The following is a 25,745-nucleotide window of genomic DNA, read 5'->3' on the forward strand; positions in this document are numbered from 1 at the left end:
CTCTCTCCATTTCTCTCTGTCCTATCCAACAACGACAACATCAATAATAACTACAACAATAAAACAACAAGGGCAACCAAAGGGAATAAATAAATAAAATAAATATTTTTTAAAAATTTTTAAAAAAAGAGAGAAAGAAAAATATGGCCACTGAAACTGGTGGATGCATAGAGCAGGCACAAGCCTCAGAGGTAACCCTGTAGAAAAGAAAAAGGAATGACACCGCTGGGCTGAGGGAGGCTCTGTGGGAGCCTCTCGCAGCGTCTGAGTTGCCGGGGGGCAGGGAGTTCATACAGTTCTTTCAGCCAAGCAGCCCAAGCCCACTTCTGCACCCTGAAATACTGCACGAAACATTCTCAGCCAGGAGAGTCGAGGAGACACCGAACCCCAGAAAGACCCCTTTCCTGGGAGTCGAGCAGTAGCGCAGCAGGTTAGGCGCACGTGGCACAAAGCACAAGGACAGACGCAAGGATCCCGGTTCGAGCCCCCGGCTCCCCACCTGCACGGGAGTCGCTTCACAGGCGGTGAAGCAGGTCTGCAGGTGTCTGTCTTTCTCTCCCCCTCTCTGTCTTCCCCTCTGTCCTATCCAACAACGACTACATCAATAACAACGATAATAACTACAACAACAATGAAAAACAAGGTCAACAAAATGGGAAAGGGGCCTCCAGGAGTAGTGAATTCGTGGTGTAGGCACTGAGCCCCAGTGATAACCCTGGAGGCAAAAAATAAAAGACCCCTTTCCTCTCTGGGAAATTGGGGGGGGGACATGAAAAATCCATACATTCTGGGGCAACACTGGCTTCTGGGAAAGGCTGACACAACTGCCCCCACCCCCCCACCCCCGGTGAACCAAGCTGACCTGCTTCTGAGGGGCAGACAGCTCAGGACCCCAGCACCACCTAGAAAGTGCTAGGGCATTGGAGGCAGATCTTGTGCTATGATCCCTCTCTCTCACTGTGTACGAAGAGGTGGCTTAGAGCAAAATGCAAAACTGAAAACACTCTCCGAGTAACTGAGACCTGACTCACCCCAAAAGTGTCCTCCTCCGGCTTGAGGGTCACAGTGATAGGGGTGGGGCTCACTTCGTAGACTGGAAAGCAAAGAGAGAGCAGAGGGGTTAGTGTCCAGCCCTGGGGGGGCCCAGACAGCAGCCCAACCCCCTCCCTAGCCCCTGGAGGGCAGCCTCTAGGAGCCAGCACCCACCCACCCAGGGCCCGCCAAGCAGGGGCCCAGAGCCCAGCCCACCTGTGTGACCCCAAGCCCACAGGTCAAGGGCTAGCTCCATGACCTTGAAGGAGTCTGCCTCCACCCCCCATCTCAAGGGACAATGTCACCTGGGTCGTCGGCCTGGGCTGGGAGAGCTGGGGTCAGGCAGATGGGGACAGCAAGGATGTTTGGCTCAAGCTAGCTTCTCAGCTCATCTGCCCACTCCCCTGACACACACAGGTTCCAGAGCATGGTGGGGGGTGGCCCAAGGTCAACAGCTAAGCCCCCCACAGAGAATAGTCCCTTCCCCACCCAAGTCACCTCCTTGGCAGGAGAGAGTTCTGGGGATGAACCCGGGACTAGCAAAGGCTAGACCCTAGACAAGAGCAGGGGTGTCCCCCAGCAGGTCTGGGCAGCCATGTGGCCAGGAAGGACACTGGTGGGGTCCATGATCTCCCATGGGAAGGACACTAGCAGATGCCCACTCCTCAGGCCCAGCCCAGTTCTCTGACTAACTGAACCTCAGCTGCCTCCCTGGGACCACATGAGACTACTTGGAGCCCTGAAAGTCTCGAGCACACAAGAGGATCCCCACAGGGTCCCGGGTTCTGGAAGCAGGTGACGCACGGCCAGGCCTGTGGTCCCCAAGTCCCTAGACAGGAACAGTCAAGAAGGTGGGTGTGGCTGGGGGACCCTGCGACCCACATCTGCCTTGACAACCCAGAGCGGAGAGGCCTAAGAAAGCCAGGTCAGACCTTGGGACGCTCGTAGGGGGAACTGAGGCACAGAGAGGAGCAGCGGGGGCTTCCCCAGAGGGGAGAGCCTGGAACATCTAACCAAGATCAGGTTCCTCTCTCAGTCCATTCACTGGAGTCTCAGGCTGCCAGATCTGGGGGGTAGCAGTGGAATGGGGAGGGGCCTATCAGGACTGGGGAGCAATCAAAGCATCGAAAGGACCCCCCTTTCAAGCCAAGGCAGAGCAGACTTACAAGAGACAAAGTTCTCCGTGCTCTCTACAAAAAAAAAGAAAAAAAGAAAAAAAGAAAAAAAAAGACAAAGAGACGGTTAGCAAAGCCGGAGCAGCAGTCCTATGCTTCCCACTCCTTCCCTCTGGCAACTGAAAGCAAAATCCAGAGAACGCCCCTCCCCAGCCAGTGCCCCCCAGGAGGTGGGCTTCCAAGTGCAGCAGGAGGCAGGACACCCTCCCAGCCCACCTGGGAGTCAGGGGCCCAACTGTGGCCTTACACCCCCCCCACACACACTCCCCCTGCAGGGGCCCTGAGCCCTGGGGTAGAGGTGGGCACTGGAGCTGAGAAGAGACCCAGGCCAGGAATCCCCAGATGGATGCCAACCTGGTAGATTCCAGCCACAGTTTCAGGACAAGCATGTGGAATGGACCCCAGACGGTGAGGAGAACACCCTCCACAACCCCCCCTCCCCCCCCCCCCCCGCCACGTGGACATACGCTGTCTGCCCTGGAGAAACAGCTGGTGTCTAGCGGAGAAGCAGTGACAGAAGCCAGAACTCCCACCTTCTGCACCCCATAAAGAATGTTGGTCTAGACTCCCAGAGAGGGGGATCCATGTTAGGGAAAGATGACCAGAGGGCTCTGAACTCCAATTCCATCAAGACCCCAAAACTCAGAGAAAGAAGAGGAAAAAAAGGAAGGACATTCAAACGTATCGATAGGTGTAGTGTGACTTGGAAAAGAAAAGAAGGCAGGATCACAGAAAAAACAGGCAAACCAAGCTGCAGATGCTACCATGATGCCAACCTGACTTCCCTGGGCAGACAACCTCCCCAGAGCCCTGCCCCACTAGGGAAAGACAGAGACAGGCTGGGGGTGTGGATCCATCTGCCAACACCCATGGCCAGTGAAGAAGCAATTACAGAAGCCAGAACTCTCACCTTCTGCACCCCAAAAAGATCCTAGGTCCATAATCCCAGAGGGATAAAGAATAGGAAAGCTTCCAATGAGGGGGATGGGACACAGAGCTCTGGGGATGGGAACTGTGTGGAGTTGTAGCCCTATTGCTATTCATTAAGTCACTAATAAAAACATTTTAGAGGGGGTAAACATATATATATATATATATATATATATATATATATATATATATATATATATACACACACAGATAATTCAGGCAGAAGTTGAAAAACAAGATCAGAAGAGAAAACACAAGTAGAACCTGAACTGGAGTTGGCGTATTGCACCAAAGTAAAAGACTCTGGGGTGGGTGGGTGGGGAGAATACAGATCCAAGAAGGATGAGAGGACCTAGTGGGGGTTGTATTGTTATGTGGGAAACTGGGAAATGTTATGCATGTACAAACTATTGTACTTACTGTTGAATGTAAAACGTTAATCCCTCAATAGAGAAATTTAATAAATAAATATATAAAATTTAATAAATAAGTTTATAGATTTAATAAATAAGTACATAAATAAAATAAATAAATAAATACAGATCATCATAGTGAATCTGTGACCTTGGGAGAACCACTGCAGTTCCCAGTGGAGGGAATGGAGACACAGAGCTCTAATGGTGGGAACAGTGTGGAATTATACCCGTTATCCTGTGATTTTGTAAGTCAGTATTAAATCACTAATGAAAGAAAGACAGAAAGAAAGAGAGAGAGAAAGAAAGGAAGGAAGGAAGGGAAAGAAAGAACGAAAGAGAGGTGGGCGGTAGCGCAGCAGGTTAAGTGCACATGGCGCCAAGCGGCAAAAGAACCAGCATAAGGAATAAGGATCTGGGTTCGAGCCCCCGGCTTCCCACCTGCAGGGGAGTCACTTCACAGGCGGTGGAGCAGGTCTGCAGGTGTCTGTCTTTCTCTCCCCCTCTCTGTCTTCCCCTCCTCTCTCCATTTCTCTCTGTCCTGTCCAACAACGACGACATCAATAACAACAAGAATAAAAAATAACAAGAATAAAAAGAAAGAAAGAAAGGAAGGAAGGAAGGAAGGAAGGAAGGAAGGAAGGAAGGAAGGAAGGAAGGAAGGAAGGAAGAGAGAGAGGGAGACAGCGCTTGCCTGACACCAAAAGCTAGCTGACTGGCCACTGACCGTGAGCCAGGGTATGTGCGGATGCCCGGTGAGAGCTGTCCGTCCCCAGGACAGCTGCCAGGTGAGAAGCAGGCCGGCAGAGGCCAGCTGCAGACCAGTCATCTACGGCTGGACTCCAAGCCGAGGCTGCCCTCTCAGCTGCTGGACCAGAGTCCCAGAACCATCTGGAGTGCGACCCCTGCAATTCTACAGTGGGTGAGGGGGAGCCTGGGGAAAACTCTTGGTGGCTGGGGGGTCCCAGAGGATGAGAAGACCCCAGAGCTCCTCAGAGTGTGGGACTGAGGACAAGGCGGGCGGGCAGGGGGGGGGGGAGCAGCCTGACTCCCTGGCTGTTTATTTTCTTTCTCTAAGACAGACTGTCCTTCCCTTGTCCTCCCCCCAAAAAAAATAATTAATTAACTCAAATCTTACAGTCAGCCTACACCATTGATACTTCCTGCGGATCAATCCACAGTATGTGGGTTTGAGCTAAGACTGGAGGGCACAGCCCAGGGCTGAGAGGGAATGGGAAGCCTGGCCTGTGGGCCCAGGGCCGCCAGGGTGGTTCCCACCTCCCTCTGGTGCAAGGCAGCTGAGGCGACTGCTGCATGCCTGGGGGCACGTGTCTCTCTGCCCTGTCGCTACCTTCGCATCAGAAAACAAGCCCTCCTTCCAGGGACCCCCAGAAGGCCAAGGGCCTGAGGCTGGCGTGGGGGCTGCTTCCTCACTCTTCTGGGTGCTGTATCCCCAGCATCTGGATCAGGAGGCTCCAGGCAGTGAGCTCTGGAGAACATGTGTCCCATCCCAGGATATCAGTGGGGTGGTGCCAGATGACACTCTGGGGACCAATGGCCTGGGGGAACAACACAGGACATGGTGGGAAGGGCCCCTGGGTCCCAGGGGACAGGGCTATGTCCACAGGGCTGTGCACAGGAGAAGCTGTGCCCACCATGCCCTGTGCCTCTGACCCCAGCCCTCTCAGGACACCCTCTGTAGACAGGACCCGTGTGGCTCACCCCCGCTCCGGAGCCCTCCAGGGCTCCCCTCTGAAGACATGGGCACTGCCCACTGCCACCTGCCCTCTAGAGAAACAGTCCCACCTCCAATCACTGATGGGCACCGGACAGAGCGTGGTCAGTGGTCACCCCCACAGCCCCTCACGCCAACCTGGCCAGACCACAATGCCCAGCTCAGCCTCTTCGAGGGGCCACAGCCACAGAGCCACCAGGCCTGGCCAGCTGCCCAGGGATGCTGGCAGCCACATGGGGAGATGTCCTGAGTCTCTTCCTGGACATAGCTGGGGGCTGATGCTGCAAGGGGGGGACAAGAGGGACGGAGGTCTCCACACGGGCTGTCAGGGCCTCTCACCCCAACCCTGGGCAGGGAGCACTGTGCCCCACGGTACCATCAGTCCTCAGCCTCTAGGAGCTGCCCCTACCTCCCTGGGGGCTACGATGGGCAGAACTCACAGTGCTGCTAGTGTCAGGACCCTGCACGTGTGTGTGTGTATGTGTGTGTGTGTGTGTGTGTGTGTGTGTGAGAGAGAGAGAGAGAGAGAGAGAGAGAGAGAGAGAGGGAGGGAGAGAGAGAGTGCTCAGGGCTCATGAGCCAGCCCTGAGGAGCCCACTCCTCTCATAGCAGCCCAGCCTGTGGGGACCCCAGGACCCTCCAACCTGAACCCAGCAGGGTATTCTAGAAGCGTCCAATTTCTGGGCTTCCTGACCCCAAGAAAGCCACAGCTGCCTTCACTCTGCTCTGCCTGACCTCTTTCTGCTGCGGCTGTGGGTCAGAGACACTGGGTAACCCCACACCCATACCCAGAGTCCCACACCCCATGCCTGATACCCCAGCTCACAACAGCAGCAGTGGGGCCCCTGCATCCCCTCCCAGGAAGCCCCAACAGCAGGAGGCACATGCCTTGTCCCATCAGTGTGGCCCTCCCATCCCCCCAGTGGCATCAGGGGTCACTGACAAAGAGACAAAGAGAAGGAGAGGGGAGAACCATAGGATGTGTGCCCCCATCACAGGCAGGGCCTGAAATCCGCCCCCTCCCCAATCCATTCCAGCCCTGACCCCCTGCCCTCCCCCAGTACAAGTGGCTGTATGGTGGTGTTTTTTTTTTGAGGGGGTGGGGTCTGAAGAGGGGGGCCTGGCCCCCTTCCAGCTCCAGCGGGCGGGCTCCATATTGTTAGGGGTGACCCCTCCCTCCTCTCCAGCACCCCTCCCCCTCTCTGGAAGGTTCTGCCCCTGGGGGCCTCACCGGGAAAGGGCTCCTTGAGGAAGTGCCCGTTGATGGTCTGGCTGGCGGTGCCCAGCGGGTTCTTGGCCACCAGCGTGTAGTTGCCGTTGTTGTAGTGTGTGGGCTTATCGAAGAGCAGGCAGCCCTCGGAGAGCTCGCCCTCCTGGTAGAAGTCCACGTGGATAATCTTGGACTCCCGCAGCGGCTGTCCGTTGTGCAGCCAGTGCAGCGTGGGGGGCGGGTTCCCACGGACCACAAACTCGATGCAGTGCTCCAGCCTTGCCTCCGGCTCCTCCAGGCTCAGCACGCGAGGGGGGTCTGTGGGGGGGGGGGGGTGGGCGGGCCGGCTCAGGCCGGGCGGGGTGGGGGGGTGTCCCCTCTGCCCAGCCCTAGCCCGAGACACCCTGGCGCTGAGGGTCCACCCAGAGAGGGGACAGAGCACCCTTTGCTCTGCCGGGGGTTGAACCCTACCCTCTCCCCCCCACACACATCCCGGGTTTGTGTGTGCAAGTCCTGTGCTCTGCCGCTGAGCAGGCACCCCATCTGTGACCGGCAGGGGGGCTGGGTAGAGCCACCCCATCCTCAGCACAGGGGTCAGAGGTGCCCCGCCCCAAAATCAGGGGACAGAGCAGCTGGGGAACCAGCTCAGCAGGTAGATACTGAAGCTTCTGATCTCAGATTTCCTGCCGCCTGTGATCAGAAATTCATGGTTGGTGCCTTTGCATCTGCATTTGCAAAATACATGCTGTTTGTCTGCCAGGCATGTTCCTTTGACTAGTTCACCATGAGGCCTATATTTCAGGCTGTACCCCTTACAATAAGGATCCCGGTTCGAGCCCCAGGCTCCCTACCTGCAGGGGAGTCGCTTCACAGATGGTGAAGCAGGTCTGCAGGTGTCTGTCTTTCTCTTCCCCTCTCTGTCTTCCCCTCCTCTCTCCATATCTCTCTGTTCTATCCAACAACAACGACATCCACAACAACAATAATAACCACAACAATAAACACAATGACAACAAAAAGGGAATAAATGTTTTTAAAAATTTAGAAATGTATTCCAATCTTACTCTATGTGATGTATAACCCCCTGTCATTTGTAGCTTAATAAAGACTCCTGGAGTGCAAGGATCTGGGTTCGAGCCCCCGGTCCCTACCTGTAGGGGGAAAGCTTTGCGAGTGGTGAAGCAGGGCTGCATGTGTCTCTCCCTCTCTATCTCCCCCTTCCCTCTTGATTTCTGGCTGTCACTATTAAATAAAGTTAATAGTTTAAAAAAAAAAGACTCCTGGAAGCTTGGGATGGGGGACACACACCTGATAGCATTGTAACCCAGATCATAGGTGTGTATTTCCACCTGACCTCCTCTGATCAGCAGTGTGGCTGCTGGCCGGGATTACTCTCTCTCCACCCTGGGATGCGTTCAGTCTCAGGGTCCTGGCCACCGGCTAAGGTTCAACACAGGCACAGGACTTGCATGCTCAGGGCTCCCGGCCTGGTCCCCACTGGTGCACAAACCAGAGTGATGCTCTGGTTTCTCTCGCTCCCATAAGAAACTCTTTTGCTCTGTCTCACAGGAAAGAAAATGAATTTTGCAAAAGAAAAATAGGACGGGGGCGGGTGTCTGCCCGCACCTGAGCTTCCTGGAGACCAGAAGGTTCCCTGTGTGACCCTGGAGGAGTGAGGGACTGGAGGCCAGCCTGGCCTTGCTGTCTGGTGGGGAGAGACCCCAACTGTCCAGGGACAGAGATCCCCCTCCCCCATCAGCCCTCTGCCCCCTGCTAGCTGAGCAGTCCCTGGCCCACGGACACTCACAGTGGACGGTGAGAGCCACGCTGGCGTTGCTCATGCCCACCACGTTCTCCGCGATGCAGGTCAGCGTGAAGCCGTTGTCCTCACTTGTCACGTTCACCAGAGTCAGGTTGATGGCGTGCACGTTGGTCCAGTTCAGATTGGTCTGGTGCCCCAGAGGTGGACCCCAATCAGACGGTGTCTGTCTGCCAGAGCAGCTCCCCCACAGAACCCGCAAATGCCCTCTTGGAGAAAGCAGGACCCAAGGGAAGAGGGCCTCTGCACCACCCACGTGCCAAGCAGGGGCCACGTGCAGACCAGGGATCACACGCCGACCAGGAGGCATGTGCTGACCACGGCCCACAAGCTGAGCAGGGCCCACATGCCAGCCGGGGCCCACGTGCTGAGCAGGGCCCAAGCTCCCTGAGGACGGGAGCCTGAGGAAGCGCCACCCCTGCCCCCAGATCCTTTGCCAGTGCCCACCTGGTGCGTGTTGATGGACTGCAGCCCCGACACCATCCAGTCAACGTCAGGCAGCGGGGACCCCGAGCCGTTGCAGGTGATGACGGCGTTGTCCCCTTCTCGTACCGTCAGGTTGACGTGGCTCACGCTGATCTCGGGGAGGTCTGCGGGGAAGGTGCGGCAGGACACAAGACAGGCTCGCTTGTAAAGCTCTGTCCCTGGGGTCAAGCAGCACTTCTCATCTTGCCCTTAGGACTCTGACAGCCCCTGCTCAGGCTCCTGGGAGACCCCTAAGAACCAACCTCCCACTTCCCCCCTGTGGGGGGATGGGGTGTGGCTACGGGTGTAGCACAGGGAGGCGGGTCCACTAGAAGGTCAGGGGATGCCCACCACTGGGCGTGAACCTCAGAGACTCTGGCTGCCAGGTGGTGAGGGGTGAGGGGGTGAGGGGTTGGGTGGGTGGGTGAATGGGTGGGTGGATGGACGAGTGAGTAGATGGATGAATGACTATTGGATGGATGGGTGATGATTGGATGGATGGGTGGATGAATATGTGGATGGTAGATGGATGAGTGGGTGGATAGATGGATGTATGTATGGATGGACAAGTGGAAGGATGGACAGATGGGTGGTGGATGGATAGATAAGTAGGATGGATAGTTGGTGGGTGGGTGGATGGATAAGTGGAAGGACAGACATACAGATGAGTGAATGGATGAATAGATGGTGGGTGGATGGATGGATGGATGCATGGATGGATAATGACTGGATGGTTGGGTAAATGGATGAGTGGGTGGATGGATGGATGAGTGGGTGGGTGATAACTGAATAGGTGGGTGGATGAGTATGTGGATGGTAGATGGATGGATAAGTTGATGGGTGGATGGATGAGTAGATGGATGGATGGATGGATAAGTGGATGGAGAGATGATGAATGGATGACTGGATGGATGGATGGGTGACTGGATGGATGGATGGATAGATGGGTGACTGGATGGATGGATGGATAGATGGGTGACTGGATGGATGGATGGATGGATAGATGGGTGACTGGATGGATGGATGGATGGATGGATGGATAGATGGATGGATGGATGGATGGATGGATGGATAGATGGGTGACTGGATGGATGGATGGATGGATGGATGGATGGATGGATGGATGGATGGATGATGGATGGATGGATCACTTGCTCACTAAAGATTTCATTCCTGGGACACAGACACAGACACCCTGCTCCGTACACTGCGGTCAGGGCCAGGACTGTGCCTTCTCAAAGCACTCTGGGTGCTCCTGACTGGGGCAGAGGCCACACCTGAGATGTGCCCCTCCAGGTCTGACTGGCAGGTAAGTCAGAGGCCAAGGACAGGCCCGATGGGAAAGGGGTGCACTCAGCCCCGTTCTGCACCCCTAGACCTCACAGCTGGCTGGGGGGCCTTGGGGGGGCCCAGAGGAGAGTCAGCTGTGCCCCCAGCATCTCGTCCTGGCCGGGAGGCCCCTGGATGGGGCGGGGCACTCACCACACTGGCTGATGTTCATGCTCAGCAGGGGCAGCTGGGAGCCATCGGTGCCGACGCAGTAAAGGTTCTGGCTGTTGAGCCGGGCCTCCCCCTGCTCCTGCCACAGCTGCATCCAGCGGATGTCACAGCTGCAGTTGAAGAAGTTCTGCTCCAGTCTCCTGCGGGTGGGGGGGACGGGACGGGACGCCTGAGCCGAGGAGCCCAGCACCCACACAAGGGTGCCGGAGCCCCACCTGCTCTCAGGGATCCAGGAGGGAGGGGAGCCAGGCAGACCTCCACAAATGCAAAAGGACTTCAAGTCCATGAACTTAGTTAGCTGCCAAACTAACAAATCATGTATCAAACTGTATCCCTGCCATTATTTTATGTATTTATTTACTATTGGATAGAGAGAAATTGAGTTTGGGGGGGGGGAGACACAGCAACACCTGCAGCCCTGCTTCACTACTCGTGAAGCTTCCCCCCTACAGATGGGGACCAGGTGCTTGAACCCAGGTCCCTGTGCACTGCAATGTGAATGCTCAGTCAGGTGTACCACCGCCTGGCCCCCTCCCTGGAACTCTACAGCACTGCAACTCCATGGCGAGCCGTCCAGGATGGTGAATTGATGAATACATTTGGGAGACAAAGAAAGAAGAAATGCACTCCCACTGAACTCACCTGGGAAAGAACCCCTTGCCAACACACCTGCCAGGTGCGTCTCCACCCCGGCCCTGCACCTGCTTCCCACTTCCCGCTTCATTCAAAGTCTGAGCCAGATGCCTCCTGGCACAGCCACCCTGCTGCCCGTCAGGCTCTCCTGCCCAGGGCCCTGCATTTGTCCTACTGACTACAGAGGCCTCACCACATCTGCCTCCAGGGCTCCCTCACCACCAAGGCTCCTTCTCCAAAACTCTCAGACCAAGCAGCAGCCTCCCGGGCCCACACTGCTGAGCCCCTGCTCTGTTCTTCCTTTGTGTACATCTCAGCACCCACCGTCTTACTAAGTGTTTGCTGGGTCATTCACAGTCTGTCACCCCAAATCAAACTTGGGCCCCACCCAGGTCAGATACACTGACCATATGGTTCACTGCTACAACCGAGCCTCACAAAGACCATGGCAGGCAGGCAGGCAGGCAGACAGGCAGGGAGGGAGGGAGGGAGGGAGGGAAGAAGGGAGGAAGGAAGGAAGGAAGGAAGGAAGGAAGGAAGGAAGGAAGGAAGGAAAGAAGGATGGAAGGAAGGAAGGAAGGAAGGAAGGGAGGAAGGAAGGAAGGAAAGAAGGATGGAAGGAAGGAAGGACAGATGGATAGATGAGTAGATGGGTGGATGATGTGAATGGTGGGATGGGTGCATGGGTGGAGAGATGGACTGGTGGGTGTGCAGGCAGGTGGATGGGTGCATTGGTGATATATTGTTGCTATAAAAACAATTCTGGGTGGCACGAAGCACAAGGACCGGCGTAAGGATCCCGGTTCGAGCCCCCGGCTCCCCACCTGCAGGAGAGTCGCCTCACAGGCAGTGAAGCAGGTCTGCAGGTGTCTGTCTTTCTCTCCCCATCTCTGTCTTCCCCTCCTCTCTCCATTTCTCTCTGTCCTATGCAACAATGACGACATCAATAACAACAACAATAATAACTATAAGGGCAACAAAAGGGTGGTGGCGCACCTGACTGAGCGTGCATGTCACAGGGCTCAAGGACCCAGGTTCAAGACCCTGGTCCCCACCTGCAAGGGGAAAGCTTTGTGAGTGGTGAAGCAGGACTGCAGGTGTCTCTCTCCCTCTCTATCACCCCCTTCCCTCTCAATTTCTGGCTGTCTCTATCCAATAAATAAATAAAGATTAAAAACTAAATCTAGGGGTTCAGGAGATAGCTGTCACAGTGAGCTGTGTGGAAATACCTGGGCTGAGCCCCTGAGCACCACACTGGAAGCTCCACCAGCAATGGGTCAGTGCTGCGATATCTCTCTACTGCTCTCTCTTCCCCCTCTCTTTTCCCTCTCTGTATCTCACCTCTAACTATAACTTAAGAGTCTTCTGAGAGCAGTGGAATCATGTAGGCAGGAAGCCCCATAGAGAAAGAAAAAAGAAAAGACCCTACTAGCTTTTTCCAAAACAGAGACCCCAAATCTTCATCTGCAATATTCTTGGCTTGAGGTTCATGATTAGTCAATAATTTGTATGGCTTTGTATGCTAACTCTCTTTTACAGCCAACAGGTTCCAGACGTTACCATGATGCCAACTGGACTTTCCTGGGCAGAACGACCCCACCAATATGTCCTGGAGCCCTGCTTCCCCAGAGCCCTGTCCCACTAGGGAAAGAGAGAGACAGGCTGGGAGTATGGATCATCCTGTCAACGCCCATGTTCAGCGGGGAAGCAATTACAGAAGCCAGACCTTCCACCTTCTGCATCCCACAATGACCCTGGGTCCATGCTCCCAGAGGGATAGAGAATAGGAAAGCTATCAGGGGAGGGGATGGGATACGGAGTTCTGGTGGTGGGAACTGTGTGGAGTTGTACCTCTCTTAGCCTATGGTCTTGCCAGTGTTTCCAATTTATAAATAAAAATTTAAAAAATAATAAAAGAAACATGATGGCAAAGAAAAACAGTCCTACATCCAGGCAGCAGAAAGTGGGGAGAGGGCCCCAATCTGTTGTCACCAGGAATGGAGGCACAAAGGGGGCCTGTGAGCACCCTCTGCAGACACCCACAGCAACGGGGGACAGCTGCCAGACCAGAGACCTTATCGGTGGAACAGCGTTCTCCCCTCAGAAGCATGTCCAAACCCTAAGCCCCAGTCTCTGTGGAGACACAGATCTCATGGGAGACAGTCACGGCAGTTGAGGGTTGGGGAGGCAAGTTGGCTCTGAGACTCTCCACCCAGGGAGGGGGTACTGACATGAGAATGGTGAGAATGGAAGGATGACAGTCGAAGATAAAGAGGAGAGAAGACAGAATTCTGTGTGGATGGGGCAGGGGCTGGAGTGATGTGGCCACAAGCCAAGAAATGCCAATTCCTTCAAAAGCTGAACAGGCCAGAGGGGCCCTCCCCTGGAGCCTCTGGAGGTAACAGGGCCCTCCTGAGAGCTTTAATTTGCACTGTCCAACCCCAGGGCAGTGAAGCAACCACTTCCTTGAAGCAACAGTCATTCCCGGTGAAGCAACGAGGCCACCACCTCTGCTTCTTGCTCTGATTCCCAGCCTTCTGGGGCCAGGTCACCAGCTTCTGGGCAGCAAATCCCTTCTCACTGCAAGTCTCTGTTTTGCCTTCTGTGGGGTCAAGTGTGTCAAAGTCCTTATGAGAGTCAGAGAGGACAAATAGGACTGTGCTCTGGGAATTAAAGGGGGTAATCAGAGAACAGCCATCAGCCAACGTGCTTGTTGACAATCTCCCAGGGGCCATGGAAAGCCAAGGGCAGGTCAGACAGAAGGCACATCCCGGGAGCAGCTGCAGCCCTCAGCTCATACTGTGCTAAGTGGCTGGAACCTGCAGGTCACACCTGAGGGAAAGACAGCCAGGTGTGTCCACCTGTCTCAGTCAGTACTCCTCTGTGTGGCAGGGGGCTTGAGCAGCTGGCTTGGGGCACAAAGAGACCCCCAGGGTACTCCGGGAACATTCCACGTCCTGGCTGTCCATCTCCTGGTGCCCCTGCCTTTGCCTTAACCCTGTCACAGAGGCAGACCCAGCTCCTTGATGCTCTGAGTCATTCTTTCCCTCCATGACAATCTCTTTGGTTCTTGTGTGGAGAGTTCAATGAAAATGAAGACACAAGCTGCTAAATTATTTGGGACACAGCTAAGGCAGTACTGAGAGGGAAGTTCATAGCCATACAAGCACACATTAGGAAACAAGAAAAAGCACAAATAAACAGCCTGATTGCACATCTTAAAGACCTAGAAGAAGAACAACAAAGGAACCCTAAAGCAAACAGAAGGACAGAAATCACTCAAGTTAGCGCAGAAATACATAACATTGAAAATAAGAAAACCATACAAAAGATCAACGAAAGTAAATGTTGGTTCTTTGAAAGAGTAAACAAAATTGACAAACCTTTAGCCAGACTCACAAAACAAAAAAAGGAAGAAGACCCAAATAAATTGTATTGTAAATAAAAGAGGAGCTATCACAACAGACACCACAGAAATTCAACATATTATGCTAGGCTTCTATGAACAACTATATGCCACCAATCTAGAGAACCTGGAAGAAATGGATGATTTCCTAGATACCTACCAACTTCCAAAACTAAGTAAAGAGGAAGTGGATAACATGAACAGGCCCAACACAGCTAATGAAATTGAAAGAGTTATCAAAAATCTCCCCAAAAATAAAAGTCCTGGACCAGATGGTTTTACAAATGAATTCTACAAAACCTTCAAGGAAGAGTTAATACCACTACTTTTAAAAGTCTTCCAGAAGATTGAAGACACAGAAATACTCCCTTCCAGCTTCTATGAAGCCAATATCACTCTGATACCAAAAGCAGACAGGGACACAACCAAAAAAGAAAAATACAGACCAATATCTCTGATTAACATAGATGCTAAAATATTGAATAAAATTCTAGCCAACCAGATACAGTAGTATGTTAAAAAGATTGTTCATCATGACCAAGTGGGGTTTATCCCAGGCATGCACGGTTGGTTTAAATATTTGTAAATCAATCAATGTGATCCACCACATCAATAAAAACAAGACAAAAAAACCACACACTTATATCAATAGATGTAGAGAAGGCCTTTGACAAAATCCAAAATCCCTTTATGATCTAAACACTACAAAAAATAGGAATAAATAGAAAATTCCTCAAGATAGTGAGGTCTATATATAGCAAACCTACAGCCAACATCATACTCAAAGGTGAAAAACTGGAAGCATTTCCCCTCCGATCAGGTACTAGACAGGGCTGCCCACTATCACCATTACTATTCAACATAGTGTTGGGAGTTCTTGCCATAGCAATCAGGCAGGAGCACAGAATTAAAGGCATACAGATTGGAAGAGAAGAAGTCAAACTCTCCCTATTTGCATGACATGATAGTATACATAGAAAAACTTGAGTAATCCAGCAAGAAATTTTTGGAACTCACCAGGCAGTACAGTAAGGTGTCAGGCTATAAAATTAACATACAAAAGTCAGTGACATTCCTCTACGCAAACATTAAGTTAGATGAAGATGAAATCCAGAAATCAATTCCTTTTACTATAGCAGCAAAAACAATAAAACATCTAGGAGTAAACCTAACCAAAGAAGTGAAAGACTTGTATACTGAAAATTATGAGTCACTCCTCTAGGAAATAGAAAAAAGACACAAAGAAGTGGAGAGATATTCCATGTTTATGGGCTGGAAGAATTAACATTATCAAAATGAATATACTACCCAGAGCCATATATAAATTTAATGCTATCCCCATCAAGATCCCAACCAAATTTTTTAGGAAAATAGAGCAAATGATACAAAGGTTTATCTGGAACCAGAAAAGAGCTACAATTGCCTAAACAATCTTGAGAAGAAAGAACAGAACTGGAGGCATCACACTCCCAGAATTCAAATTGTATTATAGGGCCATTGCCATCAAAACTGCTTGGTACTGGAACATGGACACACTGACCAGTGGAATAGAATTGAAAGCCCAGAAGTAAGCCCCTACACCGATGGACATCTAATCTTTGACAAAGGTGCTTAGATTATTAAATGGGGAAAGCAGAGAGTCTCTTCAACAAATGGTGTTGGAAAAAATGGGTTGAAACACGCAGAAGAATGAAACTGAACCACTGTATTTCACCAAATACAAAAGTAAAATCCAAGTGGATCAAAGACTTGAATGTTAGACCAGAAACTATCAGATACTTAGAGGAAAATATTGGCAGAACTCTTTTCCGCATAAATTTTAAAGACATCTTCAGTGAAATGAATCCAATTACAAAGAAGACTAAGACAAGCATAAACCTATGGGACTACATCAAATTCAAAAGCTTCTTCACAGCTAAAGAAACCACTACCCAAACCAAGAAACCCCTCACAGAATGGGAGAAGATCTTTACATGCCATACATCAGACAAGAGGCTAATAACCAGAATATATAAAGAGCTTGCCAAACTCAACAACAAGAAAACAACCCCATCCAAAAATGGGGGGAGGGCATGGACAGAATATTCACCACAAAAGAGACCCAAAAGGCCGAGAAACACATGAAAAATGCTCCAAGTCTCTGATTGTCAGAGAAATGCAAATAAAGACAACAATGAGATACCACTTCACTCCTGTGAGAATGTCAGACATCAGAAAAGGTAACAGCAGCAAATGCTGGAGAGGGTGTGGGGTCAAAGGAACCCTCCTGCACTGCTGGTGGGAATGTCAATTTGTCCAACCTCTGTGGAGAACAGTCTGGAGAACTCTCAGAAGGCTAGAAATGGACCTACCCTATGACCCTGCAATTCCCCTCCTGGGGATATATCCTAAGGAACCCAACACAGCCATCCAAAAAGATCTGTGTACACATATGTTCTTAGCAGCACAATTTGTAATAGTCAAAACCTGGAAGCAACTCAGGTGTCCAACAACAGATGAGTGGCTGAGCAAGCTGTGGTCTACATACACAATGGAATACTACTCAGCTATTACAAATGGTGATTTCACCATTTTCAGCCCATCTTGAATGGAGCTTGAAGAAATCATGTTGAGTGAAATAAGCCAGAAACAGAAGGATGAACATGGGATGATCACACACTCAGGCAGAAGTTGAAAAACAAGATCAGAAGAGAAAACACACGTAGAACCTGAATTGGAATTGGTATATCGGGGGGGAGGAGAGTACAGGTCCAAAAAAAGGATGACAGAGGACCTAGTGGGGGTAGTATTGTTATGTGGAAAACTGAGAAATGTTATGCATGTACAAACTATTGTATTTACTGTCGAATGTAAAACATTAATCCCCCAATAAAGAAATAAAATAATAATAATAATAATATATTATTAAACAATAAAAAATATCAATACTCCCATCACTTTCTTTCCTTGTTTGTATGAATTTCATTGACAAAAATATCTTTGAAAATTATATACAATTAGAACTTAATGTCAGTGATCAAGTGAAAAATCATGAATTATTTGTGATCTACTTTTACTTTCACTTACTGTGTGACAGGACAGAAATATCAATTTATATATCAATAAAATTTCAGCAGTTGCAAAACAGAAACAATAATAAATAGAGAAAGAGTGGTTCACGGGTGGCACAATGGATAAAGGGTTTGACTCCCAAGCATGAGGTCCTGAGTTCAATCCCCAGCAGCACATGTACCAGAGTGATGTCTGGTCCTTTTTCTCTCCTTCTATCCCTCTCATTAATAAATAAATAAAAATATTTAGGAAGAAATAGAGAAAGAGAGATACCTGCAGACCTGCTTCACCATTTGTGAAGCATTCCCTGCCCCACCCCCCACCCTGCCGCAGGTAGGGAGCCAGGGGTTTGAACCCAGATCCTTGCAATGAGACCTTGCGCTTAGTACTATGTGTGCTTAGCCAGGTGCATCACCGCCAATCCCCCTACAAGTCTTTTAAAACATATATATTTTAATACTGTTTGATCGATTAATGAGAGAGGGAGAGAACCAGAGCATTACCTCTGGCACATGCGTTGCCAGGAATTGAACTCAGGACCTCAGGCTTAAGGGTCCAACGACTAGTCCACCATGCCAGCTCCAGGACCACCTCCCCAGGAAGGCTTAAAGCAGAGAACAGGGAGAGATGGGACAGTGCCCAGCCGAGACCACACCCCCTCTGACTGAGGCATTCCCAGCTACCCCCCAAGTCCTCTGGCTTCCCCCGCTCCAGCCCCGACCCCAGCCCCCAGCCCCCAGGCCCAGCTGGACAGACTCTGGCGGCCTCCACGCCACGTAGCTGATGGCGTCTGGGGACTAATCAGGACAGCGGGCAAGAAAACGCTGCCCACTGCCATTTGCCAGGAACTGGATTGTTTCGATTTTAATCACAGCCACAGCCTGAGCCAGCCGGCAGCACTGCAGCCAGGAGATCCATTTTCCACTGGACACTGGATGCTGCCCCGTCCTGCCCCGTGGAGCAACAGACCCTTGCCCAGAGCCAGGCTGCAGCCCCAGGCCCCAAAGGAAGGGGTCCAGCTCCAGGACGGAGGGAAAGGGAGAGGGCGGTGGGGACATGGTGGCCCTCATACATGTGGCTGATGCATGCGGTGGGGACCCTCCTCATCCTGCCACATGCTGGGCAAAGTCAGATGGGGGCTCTGTGGTCCTGAAGGAGAAATCTGATGTCTCCTCTGAACACACACCCAGAAAACGACTTTTCCAAGACTCCAGGGCACAGGTGGCCGGGCTAGTGCTCCCTGAATTCCACAGCCAGTGGCTGGTTTTCTGTTTGTTGGTTTTGTTTTTGTAAAGGACCTCTGTTTATTTCCTCAATAACTGATGCAGGGCTGCATCTGGCCATCTTTGGCCTCCCGCAGGTGAAGGGCATGATTCCAGGGGGCAGGAAGTGAGACTTCCAAGCCACAGACCCCCAAGCAGTGGCTTGCGCTCAGCCCCTCAGCACACCCACCTCCCCCATGCTTCTGGGAAAGCCACCGAGAGCAGGTCTATGGATGGGAAGCAGGCTGAGTGAGAAGCCAGCCCCGAGCCCTGAACAGCACCCCGGCCTCGATCTCAGCTCCCTGACCCACTGTGCACTAGCCCCCCGTGTGCTGGCCCTGGACACTCACTTGTCTGCCGGGTCCATGTGCAGACTGGCCACCCCAGATACAGTCCGGGGCGGGGGGGGGGTGGGATAGCTGGGCCCCTCCCCCAGGAGCACCCTCACTCAAGTCAAGTGGGCCGATGGCAGGTGGGGAATGGAAAAGAGAACCTACAATGGCAAGTTCAGGGTCCTGGGTTCAAGTCCTGCTTCTGCCATTCCCCAGCAATGGGAATCTCAGCCTGCAAGCCTTTCTGGGGCTCAAAGCCCCTCACCTGAACGTGCCGAAGTTTAACATATATATATATATATATATATATATCCACCAAAGAATTTCTACTTAGCTCCACAGTTCCAGGTAGCCATTTGTCCTTTCTTTTTGATAGAAGATTAAGAGACAGAGGGAAATAAAGGGAGAAAGAGAGAAAGAGAGGGTGGCCAGGTCATGAAGCAGCAGGTTAAACACACACGGTACGAAGCAGAAGGACCGACACAAGGATCCAGGTTCGAGCCCCCCATTCCCCACCTATAGGGGGATGCTTCACAGGCCAAGCAGGTCTGCAGGTGTCTCTCTTGTTCTCTTCCTTGTTCTCCACCACCCCCATCAATTTCTCTCTGTCCTGTTTAATAAAATAGAAAAAAAACAGCCACCAGCAGCAGTGGATGTGTAGTGCTGGTATCGAGCCCCAGCAATAAACTTGGATGCAAAAAATCTAAAAAGATGGGGGCTGGGAAGTAGTGCAGCAGGTTAAGCCCACATTGTGTGAAGAAGCACAAGGACGCACAAGGATCCCAGTTCACGCCCCAGGCTCCCCATCTGCAGGGGGGTCACATCACAAGCGGTGAAGCAGGTCTGCAGGTGTCAAAAATAAAACACAAGAAGGATGAATACATCTTCTTCACCCCATCTTGGATGGAGTCTGAAGGAATCCTGTTAAGTGAGATAAGTCAGAAACAGAAGGATGAATATGGGACAATCTCACTCATAGGCAGAAGTTGAAAAACGATCAGAAGGGGAAACACACAGCAGTACTTGGACTGGAGTTGGTGTACTGCATCGAAGTAAAAGATTCTGGGGGTGGGGGAGGGCTCAGGTCCTGGAACATGTCAGAGGACCTAGTGGGGGTTGTATTGCTATGTGGAAAACTGAGAGATTATACGCATGGACGAACTATTGTATTTTACTGTCAACTGTAAATCATTAATCCCCTAATAAAGAAATTTAACAAAGAAGGAGGAGGAGGAGAAGTAGAAAGAACAGAAGCCAGGAATCTGTTTCTACGACCTAGGAGACCTTGTGGTTACCTTAGAGAGGTAGCAGGGGAGGACACAGAGCTCTGGTGGGTGTGGTGTGGAGCTATATTATAATCTTACAAGCTTGTAAATGCCTACTGATAACAAATTAAAACATTATAAAGAAGAGGCAGCATAACAGCTGCTTCCCTTGGTGACTCAAAGGCCCTGTGGATGAAATCACACCCAGGAGCCTATACAGCTTGGCGTTGCGAGCACCATCCGCTATGCATGGCCACTAAAAGCAGCTGTGGTCACTACCTGCCCACAGTCACCAAACAGGGTCCCGATAAGAGACGGAAAGTTGCTCTCCTGCCGTGTTCCGTGCCCAGAAAAAACATCAGCAAGCCTGTCCCTGACCATCAGTCCATCACCCCTGTAGGCCATACCCGCCCAAGCCCGGGGGGATTCACCAACGCCCCCCACCCTGCCCGGCCTGGCCCTGGACCCCACCACTTGCTTGGACTTCTAACTCCCACTTACAGTTCTCGGAGGCTCAGCGTCTGGAACAGCTGCCAGGACAGTGTGGTGAGCCGGTTACTCGACAGGTTTCTGCAAGAGGGACAGAGAGAAGGTCAGAGGAGGGGTGGGGGGGGTGCTGTGCCTGCTCCCCGGATGTTCCGAGATGCTCACACGACGTCTGCAGGGGGCTGGGCCGCGGGGCAGGTGTGGGGAGGACGCTGGACATGGGAGTCACTTCCAGAGTGAGGTTTCTGGCATCAAGAGAATTTTCTATCTTGTCTCCCAAGCCCTCTCACCGCACTCAAGTGCCCAAGGAATGTCACCTCCTCTAATCAGGGAACACAAGTACATTTCGCTACCAAGATTACTGAGGGGTCTGGGGAGACAGCACAGTGGTTCTGCAAAAAGCCTTTCCTACCAGAGGCTCTGCAGTCCCAGGTTCAATCCCCAGCACCACCATAAGCAAGAGGCCTGCCCCACTCTCCATGGGGCTCCCTGGGTGCTGTGCCTGGTGCTGAGAGAGGAGAGACCCCACAGCCCTGCCCACCCTCCATGGGCTCCCTGGGTGCTGTGCCTGGTGCTGAGAGAGGAGAGACCCCACAGCCCCACCCACCCTCCATGGGCTCCCTGGGTGCTGGTGCCTGGTGCTGAGAGAGGAGAGACCCCACAGCCCTGCCCACACTCCATGGGGCTCTCTGGGTGCTGTGCCTGGTGCTGAGAGAGGAGAGACCCCACAGCCCTGCCCACCCTCCATGGGCTCCCTAGAGCTGTGCACTTGCTTCCCCATGGGGCCTGAACTGGAACCCAGGAACTGCATGGTGAGGCATCTGCTCTGTCAGGTACCAGCCCCATATGGGGCGTGCAGGGCATATGTGTGCTTAATGCACACGTGCTTCTGAGTGAGGATGGCAGACACTGGAGAAGCCATGAGTGCATGCAGTGCCAGGACCTCAGTCAGTGGCTCTCGAAGCTCCCCCGCCCCACCCCCGCCCCACCCCCACCCCACCCTCTGTGACTCTGTGGTAAGACCACTGCAAAGGGCAGGGACTGGTAGCTGACAGGGGCACAGTGCCAGGGGCTGCAACCCCATGACCTTCCTGCCCTGCAGAAGGAGCCTGTGGCTTCTGTCCCAGCCCCAGTGGGTGGGAGGACCCCACACATCGCCGGCCCCATCTTCTGCAAAGACCTGGAGCAATGAAGACATCAGCCTGCGTCACACTCCCCTCCCCCGCCCAACGACATTATGATTGTGCTCACTGGGACGTGCCACGTGAGGCCACGTGCAGGGACGGAGTTACGTATGTCTTGGAATAAAGGGAGCGGCATGGCCACAGACCAGGCTTGGCCGGGCTCAGTGCCAACTGTGGATGTGGTGGCCATCCTTCAAGGTCGGCCAGAGGCCCAGGACTCATGGAAATGGACAGTGGGGGCTCCGCATCCTATGTGCAGGTGGTCAGGAGGTCGGCATGCAAACACAGACACCGTCTATCCCCTACAAGCCTCTGTCACACACACACACCCTGGAGAGCCAGGCGCCCTGGGGAAATGCTCCAAAAAAAAAAAAAAAATGCACCCTCCACCCTGGAGAGAGGAAGGTCTCTCCCAGGACCTGTGTACACCCAGGACGTGTGCCCAAGCCCTGTGGTGCCCAGATGGGGCAGGGGCCAGGCTGCCAGCCATGCCTTTCACAAAGGTCATGTTTTGCTACAATGAGGCAGAAATGTCACAAGAAAATTGGATTCGAAACTAAGGAAATAACAGGCATTCTGGGCAAATACAGAAACCGAAAGGGCATTGCCTCCTTCTTACAAAGAGGAGTGAGGGGAGCAAGGGACTGGGGACACCTGGCAGTGGGGCGGGACAGGCTCCGGCCCCTCCCACCCCAGCAGGCCACACACGGAGGAGGAAGGACACTAGGACCCTCCAGTTCTCTGGCACACACGGGGGCTGTGTGCCCTCCACACACCTCCTCCTGCTCCATCCCCACGGAGGGGCCAGAGAGAACACAGGGCAGTGCCAGGGGTGGCACCCAGGGCCTCATGCACGCCAGTCCTCGGCACCACCCTCTGAGCTATCCACCAGGTCCCGGCTCCTCTCTGAGAAGAGCCAGGGGGCTCAGAGGGGGCGGCTCTCCCAGAAGTGGTGGTCGAGGTGAGGGGTCTACACCTACAGAATGAGGAGCTGTGCTCTCCAAACTACAGGGCTGCAGGCCCACGACACAGCCACAGAGCCGGCTCTGCCAGCAAAGGACAAACAGCTCAGGGCCAGCTTGATGCCAAGTCCCCAGCGACAGGCAACGGGCACCCAGCACTGCAGCTGCGCCGAGCATGATGCCTCCCACACTGGTTTGTATGCGTGTGCACGAGCACGCAGAAAGAACCTTTAAAAAAAAAAAAAACCTGGGCCACCGAAGGGAGGCTGGTCAGCCTACTCTGCCCCTTGAGGAAGATGGGTCCTGACATGAGAGCAGCCTAGAATGTCCCCAGCTGCGGCCATGGACTGTGAGCTCAGACTGACAGGGACTCAGAGGTCACACAGGCTCCTGTGCTAAACAGGAGTAGACATGAGTCCCAGGTTAAGTCATTGTAGTAAACAGTAATTACATTTATATACCTTCTTCTAGTTTGCAAGCACATAAAATCCTACCAACCACGGGAGTCAGACGGTAGCGCAATGGGTTAAGTGCACCTGGCGCAAAGAGCAAGGACCGGTGTGGGGATCCCAGTTCAAGCCGCAGGTTCCCCACCTGCAGGAGAGTCACTTCACAGGCGGTGAAGCAGGTCTGCAGGTGTCTATCTTTCTCTCCTCCTGTCTGTCTTCCTCTCCTCTCTCCATTTCTCTCTGTCCTATCCAACAACAATGACATCAATAACAACAATAACCACAATAAGAAAACAACAAGAGCAACAAAAGGGAATAAATATTTTTTTTAAAAAATCCTACCAACCTTTCTTATTTAGGGGATGAGAAATTCTTATACAAAGAACTATTCCTTTGTGGGGCTAGGTGGTGGCACACCTGGTTAAACACACACATTACAGTGTGCAAGGACCCGGGTTCAAGTATCCAATCCCCACCTGCAGGGGGAAAGCTTCATGAGTGGTAAAGCAGGGATGTTGGTGTGTGTGTGGCAAACGCTAGAAGAAGAAGGGGTGTGTGTGTGTGTGTGTGTGTGTGTGTCCCGCTCTATCTATCCCTTCCCTCTCAATTTCTCTGTCTCCATCCAAATAAACACACAGATGAGAGAAATACTTAAAAAAAAAAAGGTCAATCTTTAAGAAATAAACTGCTTTTTTGATATCTCAGAGAAAGATGGTATTCCCTAAACTGGTGTTTCCCAATCCCAGTTAAACACAGCCTATCCTATTCTTGCCATCACTGCATCAGACCTCCTGTTTTTAACTTAATTCTTATTTTTCCATATAAATAAAGACACAAAATCAATCTTAATTTCCAGAGATTTTTCAGGCTGCTGTTTTTTTTTTTTTTAGTAAAAAACACTTAATATAATAATTGAAACTGGAGGAATTGTTGGCATCAAAAGATGCCTGAGGCAGGTCTAACCCTCTTCCCCCCTTACTTGAGAGTAGAAACAACCCACTCCATGGGGTTGGATCACGGGCATCTGGCTTCACCTCCAGCAACCTAACCACTGTCCCACAGTCGCCAGTCATGCTGGGGTGAGGTTCCTAGTAACCTTAGTAACCTTAGCTGCTATGGGTGATAAAGAAAACCTGGAACCACCCACTTGATTTTTCACTTCTCCATCTCACTCTTGCCCTCTCTCTCCCCTTTCTATGCCTTATTGCCACAAGGACCCAGCCATCCCTACATACCCTGCTTTCCCTTTACGTGGCCACAGGATAGAGCCATACAGATAGAAACCCACCTATCCCCTGTTCAGCCTAGGAAATACCAAAACCTTTCCCTATGCTCTCCCTGAACCCCCACATGCACACACTCTACACCCCGAGACCCAACTAACCCCACAGTCTTCTCCCCACACCAATCCTTGACATCCCTTTCTACCACCAAGGACATAACACAACAATTCACCTTCTACTTTTCCTCTCTCCTATCAACTGCACACACAGATCACATACACACATCTCAATCAGCTAAAGAAAGGAAGAGATGACCCTAGTCTCTTCTGACACCGACAACATTAACGGCACCCCCTTGATCATCTTTAGAAGAAATACTCTGGGAGTCGGGCGGTAGCGCAGCGGGTTAAGCGCACCTGGCTCAAAGCGCAAGGACCGGCGTGGGGATCCCAGTTCGAGCCCCTGGATCCCCACCTGCAAGGGAGTCGCTTCACAGGCGGTGAAGCAGGTCTGCAGGTGTCTGTCTTTCTCTCCCCCTCTCTGTCTTCCCCTCCTCTCTCCATTTCTCTCTGTCCTATCCAACCATGATGACATCAACAACAATAACTACAACAATTGAACAAGGGCAACACAAATTTTTTTTAAAAGTACTCCATACAAATGGCCAAGTGATATACTGGCAAAAATATGCATATATATATATCAACTAAAGGACAGCCATTGTCTTTATGGCGACCTCTATTATAATCGCCAAACAAGGAAAATGCAGTAAAACTTAAGGTTAACTTAGATCCCACTGAAACTCAAGGTCTGTTCTCTCCCTAACTGAGGCCACACCCCATAAACCCAAAACTGGTCTGGATACAACACATGACACTCAATGGTTTAACAGCTGGGAGAAAGTCTAGGCTCCTCAGATAAAGAAAGGACTACAAAAGTGGGAGACGGGCAAGAGACTAGCTCACTTTAATGATGGCCTTTTTGTCACTACCAGGCCACTCCATCATCTGAGGCCCTAGTCAGGGAATCCTTGGATTCCCACACAGACATGATGGGCCTAGACCTCTCACAGATCTCTCTCTCTCTCTCCGCCGTCACCGGTTACTTCCATCAGGAACATCATCACAAGCCTTCTGTGGGCCTCTCTCCAGGACCTTGGCCTCAGTGCAGAGCAGCAATGGTAAGGACTCCCTACTCTTCGAAGGGAGGCTGG

The 25,745-nt window shown here is 52.0% G+C and overlaps 1 protein-coding gene across 10 annotated transcripts in view; it reads right to left on the reverse strand.

The window, feature by feature from the left end:
• Nucleotides 1–25,745, reverse strand: part of NTRK3 (neurotrophic receptor tyrosine kinase 3) — a 239,695-nt gene that overhangs the window by 166,308 nt on the left and 47,642 nt on the right. For 7 of the 10 annotated variants that reach the window (XM_060179408.1, XM_060179401.1, XM_060179399.1 and 4 more), the window contains exons 5-11: nucleotides 20,730–20,798; nucleotides 10,262–10,419; nucleotides 8,762–8,904; nucleotides 8,303–8,444; nucleotides 6,517–6,813; nucleotides 2,199–2,222; nucleotides 1,032–1,093 (exon numbers count right to left, since the gene is read on the reverse strand). In XM_060179408.1, coding sequence (XP_060035391.1) covers nucleotides 1,032–1,093; nucleotides 2,199–2,222; nucleotides 6,517–6,813; nucleotides 8,303–8,444; nucleotides 8,762–8,904; nucleotides 10,262–10,419; nucleotides 20,730–20,798 — 895 coding nt within the window. The remainder of the gene's footprint in view (nucleotides 1–1,031; nucleotides 1,094–2,198; nucleotides 2,223–6,516; nucleotides 6,814–8,302; nucleotides 8,445–8,761; nucleotides 8,905–10,261; nucleotides 10,420–20,729; nucleotides 20,799–25,745) is intronic. The other 3 variants (XM_060179402.1, XM_060179405.1, XM_060179407.1) reach the window with 1 other exon arrangement.

The sequence above is a fragment of the Erinaceus europaeus genome, chromosome 20 (assembly GCF_950295315.1).
Source record: "Erinaceus europaeus chromosome 20, mEriEur2.1, whole genome shotgun sequence".
In the NCBI taxonomy this organism is placed as follows: Eukaryota; Metazoa; Chordata; class Mammalia; order Eulipotyphla; family Erinaceidae; genus Erinaceus; species Erinaceus europaeus.